We start from the raw sequence: 13,052 nt of genomic DNA, 5'->3' as shown, positions 1-13,052 counted from the left end.
AGCAGCTCCGAGAGGATGGCGTCGACACGCCATCGTAGTGCACCTCATCAACAGCCACGACGTCGAGTACCTCCTTGGCCGCATGTACTGGTGTGATGCGAGTTTATCGCATTCACGCTGTACAACGTGTACACCAACACGGCGAGCACGTTCCCCCACGCCGGCCAGATGCATGGCATCCCATACGTCGTGCCGGAGGTGGCGCCTGCGGAGGGGCCTGCCGAGCCCGGCGAGCACGTTCCCCCACGCCGGCCAGATGCATGGCATCCCATACGTCGTGCCGGAGGTGGCGCCTGCGGAGGGGCCTGCCGAGCCTGGCATGGTAGCGGCGGAGGAAGCCGGCGGCCAGGAGTGATCGGCCGCGTCGTTTTATATGAATGCCATTAATTGTAAAGTTTTATATGAATGCCGTTAATTGTTAGAATTTGCACTGCATGTTCTATGATGATGAACCGCTTTATTGAACTGCCTGTGATGTGATCGCTTCCATAATTGTGATTGTAAAGTTTATTTCTATGCAAAACGAACAAGTGTAGCCTCGGGTAGAATTTGTTTTCTTCGATTAGGCTATGTAGACACTGCTTCCCTTCGCAAGTCTCGCCGACGAGCCCACGGAGGCATATCTGGCGGCCCCGTTGCCAGGGCGAGCACGGAGGCGTATTTGGCGGGGGTGGCGGCGTATTTGGGTAAGGGATGAGAGAGATAGGCTTCCCTTCGCAAGTCTCGCGGCGAGCCCACGTAGGCGTATTTGGCGGCGCCGTAGCCAGGGCAAGCACGAAGGCGTATTTGGCAGGGGCGGCGGCGTATTTGGGAAAGCGATGAGAGAGATAGGCGACGGATCCACCTGTCACTTTCTTCGGAGCCCCACGTGTAAGTTAAGTGGACCGACCCCACCTGTCAGGGCGTGGCCCGCATGTAAGGTAACCAGACCCGTTAAGACCTGCCCGCTTGCACTGTCTCCTCGCAGCCCTACACACCAGAAACGCGGCTCCGGGCCCACCTGTCAGCACTCCCCGCGGCCCACCCGTCAGAACCAAATGGTCAAAGGGGCTTGACCGTTAGCAAGTGCTCCGTGAAGCATTTGCGAGGAATCGCGAAAGGAACAAGTTTAGCAACGAGCAATGTTTCTGGGTTCGGGTATAACTGAGTAGAGTTAAGAAAAGAGGTGCACTGAAATAAAAAACCCAATAATTTATTCCTGTGAAGCGGTTTTCTCTTGGATTTTTTGTTGTTGTTTGCATGGCCGTGCCCTTTAACTCTAAGCCGTTCACAACCAACTAAGATGCCCTTTATGAGATCAGAAAAAAAGGTATACAGTAAATTGTTTCTATGTGAATGAAGTCAGCAATACCAGGGGACAAGACGATATATAAAGGCTCTTCCGGAAGGTCAGGCCATTAACATTTGGCAGTTGGCACCAAGACACCCCGAGCAGCTCAGAAGAGCATCAACGTCAGAACTGCTCGTGTGCCTGCTATAGCTCTCGTGCAGCTATAGCCTGCCTGGCCTGGCGATACCTCCTGCTCCCACAACCCCGATTCCGGCTGTGCCTTTGACCGGGGCCGGTCGACCGAGGATGCCCGGCGGCGGCTTCCTCCTGAACGGCGGCGGCGTGCCGGACTACGGCAGCGCCCTGACCGTCCCCGTCGTGGTCACCTGCCTCATGGCTGCCTCCGGGGGCCTCATCTTCGGCTACGACATTGGCATCTCAGGTGCGTCTTTGCTCGCTAGCTCGTCGTCGGTAGTGTTCTCTTGACATGGTGTACGCTTCTTCGTATCGATTCTTTCTTGATTTGGATATCCGGTCTCTAAGTTCTGGCACCATCTTCTACAAATCGAGCTCGCTATGTGAGGGCACGAAGCGCTCGCAGCTGTGTTCTTAAATCGTACTAAATCCTTTCCTTTCTCTGCTTAGTTTCATCCTTCTTTCTGGATCCCCAAATATCTCCAAATCTGGCTGTGATTCTTAATCTAATTAATCGAGGCAGACACGTCGTGTGCCTGAATCACACGCCAATTTAAGGGCAGTTTTAAAATCATACCACGAGATACGATAGGACTAGATCCAATTGAAAGGGTTGCAGTCTGTCTTCTCGCCAATTTTTTTTTTTTTGGTTGTCTTCTCGCCAGATCTTTTTTACTGTACACTCTACATAGATCACACTCTTGGGAAATTGTGCCCAGTACATGGACGGGGACAAGCCTGTTCACTGAGCCGTACGTGAATTAATCCGAATGGTCCCTTGGCCTGTCCGTATGGAACGATCGGTCGGCCAGGAGGGCATCAACGAGTCGAGTGAGGAGGGGCCACCAGACAGAAGGTCTTACAGGTGGGTCCGGCCACGCTCAGACGACTCGATGGTTCGATTGAATTGGATGGCCCTGTCCCGATCGTACACGAGACGTCGAGGCCAGCAGCAGCGTACGGCGATTCCACGGCCTGCCTGCGCTGGTCTCGTGGAGCGCCGAGTAGACACGTCGGCTCAGGTACAGTTTGTTTAGCTTTCGTGGTCAGTTGCTCACCGATTCGTTCTTATCAGTCAGTGGTTCTCGTGGAGTACTTCGGACCGACCCGAGGAGCCCAAACAGAGAGAGCCTTGTGTTGTGTTTGTATGACCTTATCAGTGGCACCACGCACATCACCATTTTGGACGACACACACGCAATCTCCGTCTCCACCGAGCTAAGATGCCGTGTTGGCGGCCCGGGGCGTCTCGTCAACACTACCAGAGCTGTGCAATCCACGGGCATATCTCCATCTCCATGGGATCCTAGGGAGCTGATTGACAGACTCTTTTTTTTTTTTGCCTTGAGCGAAAAGCCTGAAAGGAGAATAAGATGTTTGCTTTTTCCACTGGAGTGGCTTGGTCTAGTGAGAGATTCGCTCGATACTATAGTCTCGTCGATTGTGATATTGCTTTGCTATATATCGCCAAAGGAAGCCGGGATCGGCCGGGATTATGACCGTATCATACCCCGGTGACGCACCAGCTGCCTTGATAAGATCGGCATATTGTAATGAGAGAAAATGATGATGCTAGTACTTTTTTCTTCTTCTGCAAAACAAATACATACAGTCCACACAGGCAGTGTTGTCGTGTTCCGTGACGACTTTTCGTATATTTCTCACTAATTAACTAGATAATGAAACTTTTTCTTCTTAATTAAAAAACTGATGAGACGGAGTAAAGTTGTTCCTGTACCTCCGTTTAGGAGAACACTCACTTTTATCGCACACACGTGTGGGCAACCACCCTGCGGACCGCTAAAGAATATTGGAGGTTCAACCTGTTGTTCCACTGAATGCGCTCACGTGCATGTATTCGAGTAAAGACAGCACAACGACGTGCCAATCTGATGACGAGAACAAATATCCTCGTTCCATCATTCAAGTGTTCTTTTTTCCTTCTGCATTTAAATTCTAATCATTTACTTCTGCGTTTCATAGAGATTGCGCGGACTAGAACCGGAGCTAGTTCAAAGCCATGTTAATCTTTATGAAACGGAAAAAGTAGATCGTGTTGATTGTATCCCCGTCCTATTGATCCTATTGATTGATCAGGGGGCGTGTCGGAGATGGAGTCATTCCTCGAGAAGTTCTTCCCGGAGTTACTGAAGCGGACGACGAGGCACGCGAGCAAGGACGTGTACTGCATGTACAACAACCAGGCGCTGACGGCCTTCACCTCGTCGCTGTACGCGTTCGGCATGGTGGGCACGCTGGTGGCGAGCCGCGTCACCCGGCGTGTCGGGCGGCAGGCCATCATGCTCACGGGGGGCAGCCTGTTCCTCGTCGGCGCGCTCGTCAACGCCGCGGCCGCCAACCTCGCCATGCTCATCGTCGGCCGGACGCTCCTGGGCCTCGGCCTCGGGTTCGCGGGCCAGGCCACGCCGGTCTACCTGGCCGAGATGTCGCCCCCGCGGTGGCGCGGCGGGTTCATCTCCGCGTTCCCGCTGTTCATCAGCGTGGGCTACCTCGTGGCCAACCTGATCAACTACGGCACGGCCAGGATCCCCGGCTGGGGCTGGCGCCTGTCCCTGGGCCTCGCGGCCGTGCCGGCCGGCGTCATGGTGCTCGGCGCCACGTTCATCACGGACACCCCGAGCAGCCTCGTCCTGCGCGGGAAGCACGACCAAGCCCGCGCCGCGCTCCAGCGGGTGCGCGGCAAGGGCGCGGACGTGGACGCCGAGTTCAGCGACATCCTGGCCGCCGTGGAGCACGACAGAAGGAACGAGGAAGGCGCGTTCCGGAGGATCCTGCGCAGGGAGTACCGCCCTTACGCGGTGATGGCCGTGGCGTTCCCCGTGTTCCTGAACCTCACGGGCGTGACCGTGACGGCCTTCTTCTCGCCGATACTCTTCCGCACCGTCGGGTTCGAGAGCGACGCCGCGCTGATGGGCGCCGTCATCCTCGGCCTGATGAACATCGGCGGCATCGTCGCCTCGGGCTTCGCCATGGACCGCTACGGCCGGAAGCTGCTCTTCATGATCGGCGGCGCACTCATGTTCACTTGCCAGGCATACACAAGAACACACTCGCGTACGTTCTAACTGCAGCTTAACCAGACGCCTGATTTGCTCGCTTGGCGTTTTAATTGCAGGTGGCAATGGCGAGCATCGTGGGCTCGCAGCTGGGCAACGGCAGCAAGATGCCCAAGGGGTACGGGATGGCGGTGCTGGTCCTGACGTGCCTCTTCTCGGCCAGCTTCAGCTGGTCGTGGGGCGCGCTGTACTGGACCGTCCCGGGCGAGATATACCCGGTGGAGGTCCGGTCGGCGGGGCAGGGCACGGCCGTGGCGCTCAACCTGGGGCTCAACTTCGTGCAGGCGCAGTGCTTCCTCGCCATGATGTGCTGCTTCAAGTACGGCATCTTCCTCTTCTACGCGTGCTGGCTCGTCGTCATGACCGCCTTCGCGATGGCGTTCGTGCCGGAGACCAAGGGCGTGCCCATCGAGTCCATGGGCCACGTCTTCGCGCGCCATTGGTACTGGGGCAGGTTCGTCAAGGACCAGAAGTTCGCCGACGAGTCCACCTGATCGACGTGCGATGTTGATTATTGATTGCGTGCCCTCGGTATATAGTACCGGTAGAAATGTATTGCTAAAATGGGAATGAAATGAGCCGGTCAAGAGTAGGCCTTATAATGTACTGGTGAGTGATGAATGGACTGTTGGTTCGTCAAGGTCGGCTTACAAAAGTTCAACCAAATCGGTAAAGAAAGTTGAGGCCCGTTTGGAACAAAGGAGTAGTATTTTTTTTTCATTCCTTCAGTTTGTTGAAATAAACGACGGACACGTCACAACAAGCACTGAATTTGCGCTGATTAATCAGTCGATACAGCGCTGATTTCGCTTTCCTGCTTGGCATCACTGACGTGCTTTTTCCAGTACCAATGCTGCGTCCACACGGACCGCATGGCCTCCAGCGGCACGCCCTTGGTCTCCGGCAGGAACGCCGCCATGAAGATCGTCATGACGAGAAGCCAACCGGCGTAGAAGAGAAACACGCCGTACTTCATGGCGCAGAGCAGCGCGATGAACACCTGCAGCTCCACGAAGGCGAGGCAGAGCGCGACGGAGATGCTCATGGCCTGCCCGGCCGACCTGATCTCCACGGGGTAGATCTCGCTCGGCACCACCCACCTGAGCGGTGCCCATGACAGCCCGAAGCTGAAGGTGCACATGCAGATCAGGACCAGCACGCCCGTCGCGTAGCCCCGGGGCATCGCCGCCACCCCCTGGTGCTTCCCCAGATGGCCCGCCATCACCCACGAAATGGCCACCTTGATTGATTAATAGTTGAACCCCAAAATGTTAGTTGGATAGATGCATTCAAAGGCAATATTGAGTGTAAGGAACATGATTAGGATACCTCGCAGAGCATCATTCCTATGCCGCCGACGATGAACAAGAACCTGCGGCCGGTGCGGTCCATGACGAAGGTGGACAGGACCGTGGCGACCAGGTTCGTGGTGCTGTTGATGACGGAGCCAAGTATGGCCTTCTGGCTATTGAACCCCACCGTGCGGAACAGCACGGGCGAGAAGACGGAGATGACGATCATGCCGGTGAACTGGTAGAACACGGGTATGGCCAGCCCGACCGTCAGGTAGTGCCGGTACCGCTTGCTGAACAGCCTCCGGAACGCGCCGACGTCGTTCTGCCGCGCCTCGTCCACGGCGCGGACGATGTCCTTGAGCTCGGCGCCGACGTCGGCGTGAGCCCCGCGGATGCGCTGCAGCGCCGCGCGAGCCTCGTCGGGCTGGCCTCGCAGGACCAGGCTGCTGGGGGTGTCCGGGACGAAGAAGGCGCCCACGACGATGATGACGCCCGGGACGGCCGCTAGCCCCAGGGACACGCGCCAGCCCCAGCCTGGAATGCGGTTCGTGAAGTAGTTGGTGATGGTAGCCGACAGTATGCCGATGACGACGAAGGTGTTGTATGCTGACGTGAACGCGCCGCGCCACCTCGCCGGCGCTGTCTCGGCGAGGTACACGGGAGCTGCCTGTGGCGTGGCCCAAAAACATTGTCGGTATAACTGGGCCTCAATGTACGTAACCCAGGCCCAGGCCCCAAGCCCAAGTCCCAAATTACAATTTTATTGGGCCTTGTTAGTACCTGTAAGGTGAACCCGAGACCGAAGCCCAGTAGCATGCGGCCGATGATGAGCATGGCGATGTTGACGGCGGCGGCGTTGATGACGGAGCCGGCGACGAACATGGAGCCGCCGATCAGCATGATGGCCTGGCGGCCCACCTTCCTCGTCACCCGGCTCGCCACCAAGGACGACAGCGTGCCGGCGATGAAAAGCGACGACGAGAACGCGGTGAGCCACTGGTTGTCGTACTTGCAGTAGGCGTCGCGCCTCGGGCTCTTCATCCCGCGCAGGACCTCCGGGAAGAACTTGCTCAGGAACGACTCCATCTGAGTCACCCCACCTGTGAGTTACCAAAAGTTCACGTATGTGTAAGCGCAAAGAGTTCTTGACTTCTTGCAACATGCATTCTCTGCTTTGCGGCATGATTCGAATCCCTTGTGAAGTTGTGACTAATGAAGAGATTGTTCTTCGTTCTGATAAAAACATCCATGGAGTTATCAGTTATGGTCTCATGGCGACTTTAGAGAAGCCATGACCTGACGCAGGTCGCAGGAGCGCATGAAGGCAACAGAGAAGCAGAGCTTCGTTCAAGAAACAGAGAAACAGAGCTTCGTTCAAGAAACAGAGAAGAAAAACAGAGGAGCTGCAGCTTGCAAGGCAAGAGATACCTCTCTTTGTCGGATCATGTGTCATGTGAGTTTGTTCTCTAAAGACCATGTGCTCCCAGGTCTTACGGAAGCATCTACCATAAATTTAAAATTTCAAAATGTAACGCATATGTCATATATCGTGACGGGTAATGCCCGTATCAGAAGCATTGGATATTTGGATGGAGGTGAGATTCTTTTTGTATGTAGATTCCCTAAATTCTCACCTCTTGAATAATGAAATGGAATTCAAATTAATGTTTGTGCAGGCAAAACAATCTACTGTACTCATAATCAGTTAGCCTTCCAGGCATAGGATTAGCTGAATCCTGCATCAGTACATGGATTGGACTTGACTCTTCTGAATCCTTCTAGCGTTTATTCTAGAAAAAGAATCCTTCTAGCGTTTGGAAAACCTCTAAAAAGAGAAACATACCAGTGTTTAGCTAATTTAGCAAAATCCAAATTACAGGTACATCTAGACGCTTTTTAGGTATAGATACATACATATTTGAACAGATTTGAGTCACATGGTATTGGACGGAGGGAGTATTTTTCTTTTCAGTGAACCAAACTATTTCTTTGAAGTTTGAACTAAGCTCAATAAAGAACACATAATACGTAACGGACCTGTGACCCCAGTGTCGTAGCCGTAGATGAGGCCGCAGGAGGCGGCCATGAGGGAGGTCACCACGACGGAGAGAGTCACGCCGCCGCCGTAGTCATGGGCACCGCCGTCCGCCGCTACGAAGCCACCACCAGCCATATCTCAAACGCTCGTGCTCGATCAGCCGATCAGGAGCTCTGTTTTGGTTGAAATATGGATGAGTTGAACTTGGAAGCAGAAAACACTCTAATGATGCAAGGCCACCATGCATCGCCCGGTGTATATATAGCTTAGGCAGCGGTTTATATTATCGGGAATTCTAACGAGCGGACGAACTGGACGTATTATATGTTTTTGAAGCATCGAACTGCATCGAAGACTGTAGCAAGTCTACGCTCCTAAGGACACACTGTTCTCTATATATTACGGTTTAAAAAATGTTTGAATATCGTAACTCTTAGCTGGGCGTCTGAACGGCCTAGCCGTACACAGCAAGTGGGCATTACTAAAGGAGCAACAAGAACTTATTGGATTCCTTTTGTTTTCAAATATAACCTACTCCCTCCGATTCATAACAAGTGTCTAAAATTTTATGCTAATTTACTACAGAGTTATAATAAATCTGAGACACTTATTATGGATCGGATGAAGTACTAAAAAAGGGTTTGTAAGTTGGTGTGAGATCGAGATAGGCCATCAGAGTGGGGGTGAATGATTGCGCGGAAGCAAATTAAAACTTTTTCCGAAAGTTCAAACCCTAAATCACCTTTCTGTCCGTGATAGTAAAACAGCCGTAACTTTTGATTGGATGAACCAAAAAATACGTATGAGTATACAAAAAAAAGGTATTGAAATTATCTAACCAAGTAAACAAGAATCAGCTCAATTGGACTTACCAATCAAAAGATATGATCAAATCAGTAACAGCTGACAGAAAGTTACGAGAATTAATCTATAATCGATTTTAAGGAATAACAAGAAAGATGAAATAATCGCGATCTTCCTTGATCTCGTGGTAAACCTGCAGCAAATTATTATGAACTCGTCATAAACCTGCAGCAAAGTGTTAGAAAGATCTAGCACGAAGAATCCATAAAGATCCGAGAAGAACAAAGATGACACCACCAACGAATCTCTTTATTGCAACGATGTCGATCGATTACAAAAGATGCAACCATGCATCCAAAAACTCTCCAAGAATTGATCTACATCTAAAGCTCTGAGTTACCTCACGTCCTTGATAAAACCCTAGTTAGGACGCCTTCTATTTATAAGGGAAAATTCGCGACCCTAAACCGAGTCCGAATCCAACACCAACTCTTCTGTCCCGGTCGGTATTCTGACCATGGGACCCACATACGACCTCGGATTGAGATGAGTCCAAAAGAAAAGTTGTTCGTCTCGATGACGCGTACAACTTTCATGTGGATCACTTTTTCCATCGGAAACCATCTTGATGATGTTACTGTTTAATCTTTAAACAGCTCTCATCCAGCCACGGCTGGACCTACATGTCTTCACGTCGATGCCACTCCATGTCATCAACTCTTCTTGTGATGTCTTCAAAACTCGACCATCACGTGTCGAATATCTCCAATACCGTACATCTCCGGTATAAACAACGTACGACAAACCGGTGCCCTCCCGGATCAGATCATCGTAATCTTCACTTTCATTGTTCCTTCGCACGAATGTTCCGCATGACATTGATCCCTCGACCTCAGGTTCTCCCAAGTTTCGTCCCTCGATCCCGTCATCGACCAAGTTTCTCTAACTCCGGCAACACCTAAAAGCGAACACACAAATAACCAGTACGAGCACAAGTCCACGACTTGACTCAGAGTAAGTTCCACACAACTCACGCCATGTTTTCACATAAGAAACTAATGGATCAACACACCACTAGCAAAGCACTAAGTCTAAACAAAATACAAGTCATCATATAAGTATCCATATTATCCAAAGTATTCACATCAATGTTCCACCTAAAACACTTGCCAATGTTACACTCACCTATGATTTCACAATCTCTCCCTTGATAAAAACATTGGCAACATCTCCTTAACACTAGACATTAAACATTGATTGGCACACACATTCACTTAACTCTCAGATTTTCAAGGTTTTGAAAACAAAACGAAAAACATCAAAATGTTGGAGAAACACCAATAAACACCAAAATATTGGTAAAATATGATATGTATATGTGTTGAAATATCTCCCCCTTTGACAATGAATTTCATCAAAACCACACAAAAATGTTTATTTTGTCATATTTCATTTTTCTTTGTTGTAATGAGCATTATGAAACATCATGAACATGATAATTGTGCATCCAAGTCATGTAAAAAGTAGTTGTACTCGACATGTATATAAGTATGATGTAATCTACACATGACTAAAAATCAAGTATTGTTACGATTTATTGCAAAACATGGTCTCCCCCTGTCAACTACATCAATACTTGAATACAAAATAACTTGCAGCACATTATATTAAACAGAGCACTTTATAAAAGCATGATATTTATTTTCATTGAATTTATATGCCAAGTCAATTCAACCTTGTCAAGCTTATATTTAAAACACCATGCCAAGCCTACGTCCTAAGTGCAAGGATTAACAATTAGAAGTTAGCTTAAGACAAAGGTTTCAATAAACACAGCAACTTCCAAGTTCATACCAAAGTGCAATGGTAAGCAGTCTCGTGAAGATGTAGTGCGACATTGGCATATTTATTTAGTAAAAATTGCTTGACACCACATGTCTTTGTATATTTGGAACCTTGATACCATTATATTTTCATCATTGCTAGTAAAGTATCCAAGATCAAAATAGCTAACAAAGTTTAACCATGACAAGATTTAGTTCAAGTTATCATTCGTATTAGAAGTCATGTGATAGACTACTTCATACGAGCATACATATAAAATGACAATGTCCTCAAAACATAAACGTGGTTGCAAAAATGTCATTTCAGTATGGAATACAATGCTCATTACTTTTTCAGATTTTTTATTTATTAAAGATAAAAGAACGAAAAAGAAGCAACTGACAAGATATTTTACATATCGTACAAGAAGAACACTCCCCCTCAAACCATGTCGTATGGTTTGATTACTCCAAGTTCACCTCGAAGAAAAGCAAACCGAGAAGAATCCAACGGTTTAGTAAAAATGTCTGCCAATTGACGTTCGGTATCTATAAAGTTGAGCACAACATTTTCTTTTTCAACATGATCTCTAAGAAAATGATATCTTATATCTATGTGCTTAGTTCTAGAATGTTGCACCGGGTTTTTAGCAATACATATAGCACTAGTGTTATCACAATAAAGCGGCACACTTTCTAAAATAACCCCATAATCTTTCATTGTAGCTATTATCCATAAAATCTGTGAGCAACAGCAAGCAGCAGCTACATATTCACTTTCAGCAGTAGACTGTGCAACAGAACTTTGTTTCTTAGAAGACCAAAGTACTAAAGAATCACCCAAAAATAAGCATGTACCAGATGTACTCTTTCTATCAATTCTACAACCTCCAAAATCAGCATCCGAAAATGCACGCAATATGATACTAGAGGAAGCAGAAAGCCAAATGCCAAAAGATTGGGTGCCATGTAGATACCTGAAAATCCTCTTGACAGCTTGTAAATGTGATGTACGTGGGGAAGCTTGAAACCGTGCACACAAGCATACAGAAAATTGTATATCCGGTCTAGAGGCAGTAAGATAAAGAAGTGAACCAATCATACTCCTGTACATCTTTTGGTCAACAGGTTCACCATCCTCGTCAAGATCAAGCGACGTCGTAAATCCCATTGGTGTCATAATAGGATTGCAGTTTTCCATCCCAAAACGTCGTAGCAAATCCTTCATATACTTACTTTGATGTACAAAGGTGCCCTCTTTTGTTTGCTTGATTTGCAGCCCCAAAAAGTAAGTAAGTTCGCCCATCATGCTCATCTCAAATACTGCTCATAGTTTCTGAAAATTCTGACACCAAAGCATGAGAGGCACACCCAAAGATAATATCATCAACATAAACTTGTACGAAAAGTTGATCATTGCCATGCTTGAGTACAAATAAGGTTTTATCAACATTTCCCATGGTAAATCCCTTTTCAAGTAAAAACTTTTTTAACCTATCATACCATGCACGTGGGGCTTGTTTTAAACCATACAAAGGCTTTGAGAGTTTATAAACATGGTTTGGGAAATTTGGATTCTCAAAACCTGGTGGTTGCTTAACATAAACCTCCTCATCAATGAATCCATTGAGAAAAGCACTTTTAACATCCATTTGATAAAGCCATTTAGGTGTAGCAAATGCCAATAAAATTCTTATAGCTTCTAATCTAGCAACAGGGGCAAAAGTTTCATCAAAATCAAGACCCTCAATTTGAGTAAAACCTTGAGCAACCAACCTAGCCTTGTTGCGAACAATAACACCATCCTCACTTTGTTTGTTTTTGAAAACCCAACGTGTACCAATAAGGGTATGACCTGGAGGTGGTGAAACAAGAGTCCAAACTTGGTTACGCTCAAAATTTTCTAATTCCTCATGCATGGCATTGATCCACGATTCATCAGTAAATGCATGAGATATATCTTTGGGCTCAAAAGAAGCAACAAATGCAGAATGATTGGGAGAGTTAGAATCGATAAACCTTGACCGTGTGACTCTCTCAGTCATGTTTCCAATAATCTGTTCAGGAGGGTGCCTCTTTTGAATGTGTCGGGGTGCTGAAATATTTGACTCAGCAGTTTGCTCAACCCTAGCTTGAGTAGTCGAGGTAGTCTCCTGAGGGTGATCAACTGTAACAGCAGTAGTAGGTGTAGGAACAGCTATAGATGGTGCATGGACAGCAGGGGGCACGCCATCCTCCTCATCATCTTCATCATCTAAAAATATTCCCTCCCCCTGAACATATGTTCCTGCATTAGAAACAAGAGAACTAAAGCCAGAACTAGCCTCATCAAAAGTCACTTCACTGGTTTCCATTAGTCGGTTAGTCTCGTAAACATAAACACGGCAACCACGTGAATGAGCAGGATATCCAAGAAACATGCCATCATATGATCTAGACTCAAACTTATCTAGATTGCCAGATTTAAGAACTAAGCATTTGCATCCAAAAACTCTTAGGTGAGATATAATAGGTTTATGTTCAAATCGTAGTTCATATGGCGTTTTACCA

The 13,052-nt window shown here is 48.3% G+C and overlaps 2 protein-coding genes across 2 annotated transcripts; one reads left to right on the top strand and one right to left on the bottom strand.

Annotated features, from left to right (window-relative positions):
• The first annotated feature begins 1,383 nt into the window (after positions 1–1,383).
• On the top strand, positions 1,384–5,242 carry LOC100840272 (sugar transport protein MST1). The gene is made up of 3 exons (XM_003579830.4): positions 1,384–1,712; positions 3,563–4,518; positions 4,602–5,242. Exons 1-3 carry the CDS (start codon positions 1,577–1,579, stop codon positions 5,034–5,036), a joined length of 1,527 nt encoding a protein of 508 aa, XP_003579878.1. The 5' UTR covers positions 1,384–1,576; the 3' UTR covers positions 5,037–5,242.
• LOC100842206 (sugar transport protein MST1) lies at positions 5,105–8,171 on the bottom strand. The gene is made up of 4 exons (XM_003581253.3): positions 7,875–8,171; positions 6,618–6,937; positions 5,872–6,504; positions 5,105–5,782 (listed from the first exon to the last, which is right to left on the bottom strand). Exons 1-4 carry the CDS (start codon positions 8,008–8,010, stop codon positions 5,324–5,326), a joined length of 1,548 nt encoding a protein of 515 aa, XP_003581301.1. The 5' UTR covers positions 8,011–8,171; the 3' UTR covers positions 5,105–5,323.
• Positions 8,172–13,052: the final 4,881 nt, after the last annotated feature.

The sequence above is a fragment of the Brachypodium distachyon genome, chromosome 5 (assembly GCF_000005505.3).
Source record: "Brachypodium distachyon strain Bd21 chromosome 5, Brachypodium_distachyon_v3.0, whole genome shotgun sequence".
Classification (NCBI taxonomy): Eukaryota; Viridiplantae; Streptophyta; class Magnoliopsida; order Poales; family Poaceae; genus Brachypodium; species Brachypodium distachyon.
Note: the sequence above shows the minus strand (reverse complement) of the source record. Positions and strands in the feature narration are given on the sequence as shown.

Coding starts and splice junctions, on each gene's coding strand:
- LOC100840272 (XM_003579830.4), top strand. CDS start 1,577: ATGCCCGGCGGCGGCTTCCTCCTGAACGGCGGCGGCGTGCCGGACTAC. Junction 1,713..3,562: donor CTACGACATTGGCATCTCAG/GTGCGTCTTTGC, acceptor TTGATTGATCAG/GGGGCGTGTCGGAGATGGAG. Junction 4,519..4,601: donor CACTCATGTTCACTTGCCAG/GCATACACAAGA, acceptor TTTTAATTGCAG/GTGGCAATGGCGAGCATCGT.
- LOC100842206 (XM_003581253.3), bottom strand. CDS start 8,010: ATGGCTGGTGGTGGCTTCGTAGCGGCGGACGGCGGTGCCCATGACTAC. Junction 6,505..6,617: donor GTCTCGGGTTCACCTTACAG/GTACTAACAAGG, acceptor GCCACGCCACAG/GCAGCTCCCGTGTACCTCGC. Junction 5,783..5,871: donor TAGGAATGATGCTCTGCGAG/GTATCCTAATCA, acceptor TAATCAATCAAG/GTGGCCATTTCGTGGGTGAT.